The following is an 8,057-nucleotide window of genomic DNA, read 5'->3' on the forward strand; positions in this document are numbered from 1 at the left end:
GTTATAACAACAACAACTCCATTTTCTATAAAAACTTCAATGAATTCGCTCTAACCAGCGACAGTTGTATCAACTGAAAATGTTTCTCAGGAAAGAACTATCGGCCAAAGTCGAACTGTTATAACAACAACTCCATTTTCTATAAAAATTTCAATGAATTTGCTCCACTTTTCTCAAATTCGCCAATAATTTCATGTCCTTACTAGTATCTATACTTGTTGAATATGGGCACGGTAAGGAGATACTCTATCTCTCTCTTTCCGTATGGTTAAGTGAAACCAGTTCTTGTTTCTAGAGTTTTAAGCTTTTAAATTCCATTTTCCAGTTTTCAGGACAATTGGATTTGCGCTCCGGACCAAGTCATACTCGAAAAAAGATTGCCAACCCAGCGACAGCTATATCAACTGAAAATGTTTCCCAGGAAAGAACTATCGGCCAAAGTTGAACTGTTATAACAACAACAACTCCATTTTCAATAAAAACTTTAATGAATTCGCTCCAACCAGCGACAGTTGTTTCAACTGAAAATGTTTCCCAGGAAAGAACTATCGGCCATAGTCGAACTGTTATAACAACAACAACTCCATTTTCTATAAAAACTTCAATGAATTTGCTCCATTTTTCTCAAATTCGCCAATAAGTTCATGTCCCTACTAGTATCGATACTTCTTAAATATTGGCTCAGTAATATCAGGAGACACTCTATCTCTCTCTTTCCGTATGGTTAAGTGAAACTAATTCTCGTCTGGTTCGAATTCATTGATTGTGACAAACAAAGCCACGAATTCATTTCTTTTGTGCTTGAATAATTTTGAAAGTAGATTCTTTCTTTCTGGCTTATAGTTTATTGAACATTAAACCTTATACGGACAAATAAAAGTCCAGATTGGTAGGTCGAAACATGATCCTTCTGGGGTATTACAAAAGAACCAGTTTAAAATATGGAGAGCCACTAAATCACTAACTAATTGTCTTTATAAGCTAACATTAACCTAATGTCTATTAATAGATCCTAGAAATAGATTCTGTACCTACCTGAAAACTTATCAATATAGTGCGCCTGTGTTTGACCTAAAACAATGATGCCAACTATAGTTTTTCATTTGCTAAACTTGTACTCAGCAATAATGCAATAGCAATTCAACCGCATGCAATATTTTTGTTGCAATTGTCAGTGACAGTTGCAAGGACAAGTGCAGCAATAGCTTAACATAACTTAGATGTCATTTGCAGTTTAAATGGTGGTTAAGGCTTAAGTAAAATTTAGGAAATATTCTGAGAAAATAGATAAAGTAACTTTCAATTAGAAATTTCTCCAGAAACTGGCAAAATTATAAAACAGAAAAGTATGCCCAAATCTTAACAACTGATTCATAATATTTAAACATAACATTTAATTCCAATTAAGAACTTTATTTTAAACAGAAAATACTTCTTAATACTATTCCCAGAATATATGTATGTAGGTATTTTGTTTAACCTTAAAGTAATTAATGAATTAATTAATCATACAATTTTCTCTTGCATTTATTATATGTATGCGTTTCTTTTAATTACATATAATTTAAATAATTCAGATGTTTATTAACTTTACCACCTTTTCGCTCGTTCATTATTTATATATTCGTATTATTCATTCTGCAAAACCTGCAACCATTTGTCCGTAAAGAAGTGTAAACCCACAAGCATCATATTGTGGTCATTCAATATACTTATGTACATACTATATACAAACATACATACATTCATTAAACTGTATATTCCTTCATTCATATGTAAATTTTCATTCTTTGGAATAAATAAAATCAATGTCTATCTATTTGACTGCCTCCGCCGGTTTGTCTGTTTATTTTCAATAAATTATTGGGTTCTTCTAGTGAATGGATACTTTAACAGTTTTTGTTTTTGTCATTTTTTGAGATAAAATAGTCAAGGTCAAATTGTTAGTTGGGATATGGAATTATTGTAGTAAAAATAAATACTTGAAGTTCATTATTTACTTATATATATGAAATTATGTATTCATTTATTAAAGCGAAATCGTAAAAATTCTTCTTAATGAAACTTTCTAAAGCAAGAGTTGCCATAACCTTACAATTTGTTAAAAAAATGAATCGATTAAAGAGTTGAGAAATACATTAAAGAACTTAAACTGCAATAACTATAACAATTATTTAAACAATTTTCCACATTATAGCATTATCGCCCGACTAAATCAAACCAAAAATTAAAATTTCAGTTAACTCAATTAACAAAAGTTTAAAACAAAACAATGTGCCATACAAACTATTTTAAATTAATAATTAATAATATAATTAATGCACTTTTAAATACGAATTGAATTGAAATCAATTTAACAACGACACCATGAATTTTCTATCACCTGATGATATCTTCAGCGGGGTAAGACGTAAAAGTCTCTGCAATGGCACACTGCTAACACTCACCAATAAACATCAGAGTGAGAGCGGTAGCACAACACCGAGTAAAAGTAAAAAAGAACGTAGACGTGGCAGTTTTAATGAGCCCACAACAAATACAAGTGCCAAAGAAAATGGCGGCCGGAGAGCTTCATTGGTGTCCAGGTAAAAGTTTAAATAAACGTAACAGCAAAAGAGAGAGAGAGAGATATTTTACTTCAAATCTAGGATTTTCCTTTAATATCTAGAGAATTTTCTAAACTAATTTACTTATTTTTATCTCTTATCCCTCTAGGTGGTTTAAACATATCTCCGATGCTGCTGAACAATACAAGCCCCGCTCTAAGAATGCTAATCAAGAACCTGTGGACGATCCAGCTATTGCTACATTACCACATTCCAATACACGTGAATCGCTGGAGTTGACACCCGAACGGCCGCCACCCCAGTCGGCCACCGCTACCCTGATAACCACACCTTTGGCACCCATGATGCCAATACCATCGGTTAGTCAAGAACGCAGCGGCTTTGCACAAACCAATAATAACGATGTACAATTGCGCAATGGTCGACGTGAGAGTACACCCACCTCATCATCGGCACCCGGTGATGCCTATCCACCCTATTATAATATCAAACAAAGATTAAGTCACAATGAATTATCACCGAATATCAATGCTGTTAATCGCACCATGTCGACACGCAGCTGTGGTGATGCCAATCATAATTACAGTAACACTTCGCCAGAATTTGCTGGTGCCAATGGTGTTACTCTCAGGCATACCCAGTCTGCCAGACAGGCCAACGGCTCTACGGAAGAAGCCGCGGCCGCTGCTTTAGCCGCCGCTGGTGTGGCGAATAAAAGGGACAGCGCTAGTATTGTTTACTCCAATAATTCCAATAATACCCGTACTTTAATGCAGTCATCACCTCCGTTAGTTGAACCTACCGCTATACAGATCAGTATAAGTCCGGCCCATACCGCCGAACCGGTACTGACGCCTGCCGAAAAGCTAAGGCGTTTGGATGCTAGTATACGTGACGGTTTAATGGAGAAACAAAAGATTATTTGTGATATGTTCCGTTTACCAGTTGAACATTTCCATGAGATAGTAGATATAGCGACCATGCCTGAAGCGCCCAAGGATAGCACCGATATAGCATTGGCTGCCTACGCACAGGTTCAGTCTTTGACCGAGGTGATAAACGATTATATGAAGGTAACACCCGAACAGGAAGTTTCGGCTGTTTCCACAGCGGTTTGTGATAAATGTCACGAGAAACGAGAAAATCAACCACATTCACGTACACGTTCCAATGTGGCTTGCGGGAAGGCAGAAACGAAAGCTACAACCAGCACAAGTTCTGATATACCACCGCCTTTGCCGCCTCCCAATAAACAAATGGCCCAGGCCCAACAGCAGACACCAGCTCCTTCAGTAACTAAAATGCAAACATGTGCTTTGGAAGATGCCAATATACATGAGGACGATGATGGTTATTGTGAAATCGATGAGTTGCGTTTACCAGCTTTACCTCCCCTGACAAAGACACCTACAACAGCTACTCCACCACCTTTGCCACCAGCCGTAAAAGCGAGTGGAGCCAAACAGGGTTCACCACCTCCACCCTTACCACCACCAGCTGGTACCTTTAAAACTCCGCCTCCACCACCACCGCCACCAGCAAAAACCTTAAATCAAAACTCCTCCATACCAGCAGTCGCAGCAGCTACAATAACAAGTAGCAGCAGCGCCAGCTCCACTACAAACACAACTCCCGAATTAGTTAAACGTCAAAGTACGATAAGTGCTGATAGCATTCCTGAAGAATCGGCCGATGAGGTAACACATGCCCTCAACGATCATTTACACAGTAAAGTTGAGGCTCACAAATCTCCCGAAATCAAAGAAGACGAAGAGGAAAATGAGCCAGAAAACGAGTCTGCTACCAAAGAAGAAAACGAAAAGACCTTAGAAGAGCCTAAAACTACGGCCACATCGTTTGCGACAGAAAATGAACAAGAAAGTGAAGGGGTTAAAACTGAACCCATTGCACCCATAGCTACTATTGAAGATGAAGATGACAAGGATGAGGACTCTGCTATGCATACAGCCGAATGTGAAAGTGCTCCTTTGGAAGAGAATGTTGTTAAAGAGGAAAGCAGCAAGAAGGAAGACAATGATGCTAAAGATGTTAAAGATGATGCAGTGAATCCAATAGTGACCACTACTTCTATGACCGCAGAACCACAAAGACAAAACAGTAATGCTACACAGGCCGATGAGGAGATTTCTCTGAATAGTGAACATATCGAAATAAATGAGGCCTATGAATGTTTGGTAAGTGTTTTTAAAGGTTTTAGTTTCCCGTTGGATTCAAAGGAACTCATTTCTAGTTGAGTTCAGTTCTAGTTCAAGTTCAGTTTTAGTTCAGTTCTAGTGCAGTTCTAGTTGAGTTCTAGTTGCGTTCTAGTTCAGTTCTAGTTCAGTTCTAGTTCAGTTCTGGTTCAGTTCTAATTCAGTTCTAGTTTAGTTCTAGTTCAGTTCTAGTTCAATTCTATTTCAGTTCTAGTTCAGTTAAATTTCAGATCTAAATTAAATTTTGAATTTGTTGCCATTTTCAATAACATTTTCCTTCCTATTCTAGTCAAACATTAACAAATTGAATACGGCTTTATCTGCAATGGTTGATAACTCAACACAAACGTTACCTTTGACGACATCTCTACCTGTGAGTACGAGTACCACCATCATCAGCACCAGTAACAACACCACTAGCAGTAGCAGCAGCACAAATCCTAATGGTCATTTACCAACATTATGTGGACCAAATCGTATACAACATGCCAATTCCTTGGAGCCAAGTGTGCCATGTCATGCTTTGAGCAATATTGTCAGTGTATTAAATAATCAAATATCTTTACTATTGGTGAGTGGAGGAGGTTTATCATGAATACAATAATTTGTTTCTTTATTTAATTGGTTCTTTTTTATGTGTTTATTAATTTAGCCCAAGATTAATGAGCGTGATATGGAACGTGAACGTTTAAGGAAAGAGAATCAGCATTTACGAGAATTATTGAATGCGATGCATGAACGTCAGCGAGTTGAAGCAAAATTGGTGAGTGTGCCTTTATGAAAATGATAAAGAAATTTAAAATTAAAGTAATCTAGAGTTTAACAAACTAACACAGAACTAGTTTATAGTCTAATCTATAGTCTAGTCTATAGTCTAGTCTATAGTCTAGTCTATAGTCTAGTCTATAGTCTAGTCTATAGTCTAGTCTATAGTCTAGTCTATAGTCTAGTCTATAGTCTAGTCTATAGTCTAGTCTATAGTCTAGTCTATAGTCTAGTCTATAGTCTAGTCTATAGTCTAGTCTATAGTCTAGTCTATAGTCTAGTCTATAGTCTAGTCTATAGTCTAGTCTATAGTCTAGTCTATAGTCTAGTCTATAGTCTAGTCTATAGTCTAGTCTATAGTCTAGTCTATAGTCTAGTCTATAGTCTAGTCTATAGTCTAGTCTATAGTCTAGTCTATAGTCTAGTCTATAGTCTAGTCTATAGTCTAGTCTATAGTCTAGTCTATAGTCTAGTCTATAGTCTAGTCTATAGTCTAGTCTATAGTCTAGTCTATAGTCTAGTCTATAGTCTAGTCTATAGTCTAGTCTATAGTCTAGTCTATAGTCTAGTCTATAGTCTAGTCTATAGTCTAGTCTATAGTCTAGTCTATAGTCTAGTCTATAGTCTAGTCTATAGTCTAGTCTATAGTCTAGTCTATAGTCTAGTCTATAGTCTAGTCTATAGTCTAGTCTATAGTCTAGTCTATAGTCTAGTCTATAGTCTAGTCTATAGTCTAGTCTATAGTCTAGTCTATAGTCTAGTCTATAGTCTAGTCTATAGTCTAGTCTATAGTCTAGTCTATAGTCTAGTCTATAGTCTAGTCTATAGTCTAGTCTATAGTCTAGTCTAGTCTAGTCTAGTCTAGTCTATAGTCTAGTCTATAGTCTAGTCTATAGTCTAGTCTATAGTCTAGTCTATAGTCTAGTCTATAGTCTAGTCTATAGTCTAGTCTATAGTCTAGTCTATAGTCTAGTCTATAGTCTAGTCTATAGTCTAGTCTATAGTCTAGTCTATAGTCTAGTCTATAGTCTAGTCTATAGTCTAGTCTATAGTCTAGTCTATAGTCTAGTCTATAGTCTAGTCTATAGTCTAGTCTATAGTCTAGTCTATAGTCTAGTCTATAGTCTAGTCTATAGTCTAGTCTATAGTCTAGTCTATAGTCTAGTCTATAGTCTAGTCTATAGTCTAGTCTATAGTCTAGTCTATAGTCTAGTCTATAGTCTAGTCTATAGTCTAGTCTTTAGTCTAGTCTATAGTCTAGTCAATAGTCTAGTCTATAGTCTAGTCTATAGTCTAGTCTATAGTCTAGTCTATAGTCTAGTCTATAGTCTAGTCTATAGTCTAGTCTATAGTCTAGTCTATAGTCTAGTCAATAGTCTAGTCTATAGTCTAGTCTATAGTCTAGTCTATAGTCTAGTCTATAGTCTAGTCTATAGTCTAGTCTATTGTCTAGTCTATAGTCTAGTCTATTGTCTAGTCTAGTCTATAGTCTAGTCTATAGTCTAATCTATAGTCTAGTCTATAGTCTAGTCTATAGTCTAGTCTATAGTCTAGTCTATAGTCTAGTCTATAGTATAGTCTATAGTCTAGTCTATAGTCTAGTCTATAGTCTAGTCTATAGTCTAGTCTATAATCTAGTCTATAATCTAGTCTATAGTCTAGTCTATAATTTAGTCTATAGTCTAGTCTATAAAGTCTATAGTTTTTGTATCATAACTTTTCAAATTTACTTTTGCAAAAACAACTTACTGACATGCTGTTCCTTCTTAACCGTTTAGGAAACTCCAAGTGACATCACAGCTAGAGCCGAAGTGGCCGATGACGAAACAGATGGCTTCTCACCCGCAACCTCTACAACACCAACACCGACGCCTACACCAACAACTGCTAACTCTGCAGCAGCCTTAGGTGAAGACCAAAAAGAAAGCGACAACACCACTACAACAACAACATCATCTAGCGCAACAACTAATACAGTCGAGGCACAAAATTAAACATAATTAAAATTTTAAATATAAATTTAAAAAAACAAACAACAAATATTTAGTGTTTAAATTTTAAGAATTAAACAACAGCAAACCTTCCCCAATATTTTTTATAAAAAATAAAACTAAACAAGTAACAAAAAAACCAGCTGCCAATTGAATTGGCTTAAATTGAAAAAAAAAAACATAATAATTGAAATCATATGAAAAAAAAGTTTTAAAAAAGGTTAAACAATTTTTAGGATCAGGAAACTGTTAATAATTTGTAATTTTTTAAATTAATTTCATTAATTTTTTTTTCTCCAAATGTTTATAAATGTTTTTATTTTAATTTTTTCTCTCAACATGTTTCTTTAATTTACTCTTTTTTTCTGTTTTTTTTTTTAACTTTTTTTGTAATTTTAAGTGTAAAATTTATATTTTAAAAAAATATTGCAGTTTTATATAAAATATATACTATAAATACATACCAACCAATACAACTACAAGCAACATATAGAAAACACTTTTTAACTTTTATTTAAACA

At 35.1% G+C, this 8,057-nt stretch overlaps 1 protein-coding gene across 1 annotated transcript; it reads left to right on the forward strand.

Annotated features, from left to right (window-relative positions):
* Positions 1–2,197: 2,197 nt before the first annotated feature.
* LOC119607996 (flocculation protein FLO11-like) lies at positions 2,198–7,715 on the forward strand. Its single transcript, XM_037962194.1, has 5 exons — positions 2,198–2,585; positions 2,716–4,762; positions 5,070–5,351; positions 5,433–5,543; positions 7,324–7,715. The coding sequence occupies exons 1-5, from the start codon at positions 2,368–2,370 to the stop codon at positions 7,537–7,539; spliced, it is 2,874 nt and encodes a 957-aa protein (XP_037818122.1). The 5' UTR covers positions 2,198–2,367; the 3' UTR covers positions 7,540–7,715.
* The last annotated feature ends 342 nt before the right edge of the window (positions 7,716–8,057 follow it).

This window comes from Lucilia sericata, unplaced genomic scaffold (assembly GCF_015586225.1).
Source record: "Lucilia sericata isolate MDLA Ls3-8-SP2 unplaced genomic scaffold, ASM1558622v1 Contig000772F_arrow, whole genome shotgun sequence".
Taxonomy (NCBI): Eukaryota; Metazoa; Arthropoda; class Insecta; order Diptera; family Calliphoridae; genus Lucilia; species Lucilia sericata.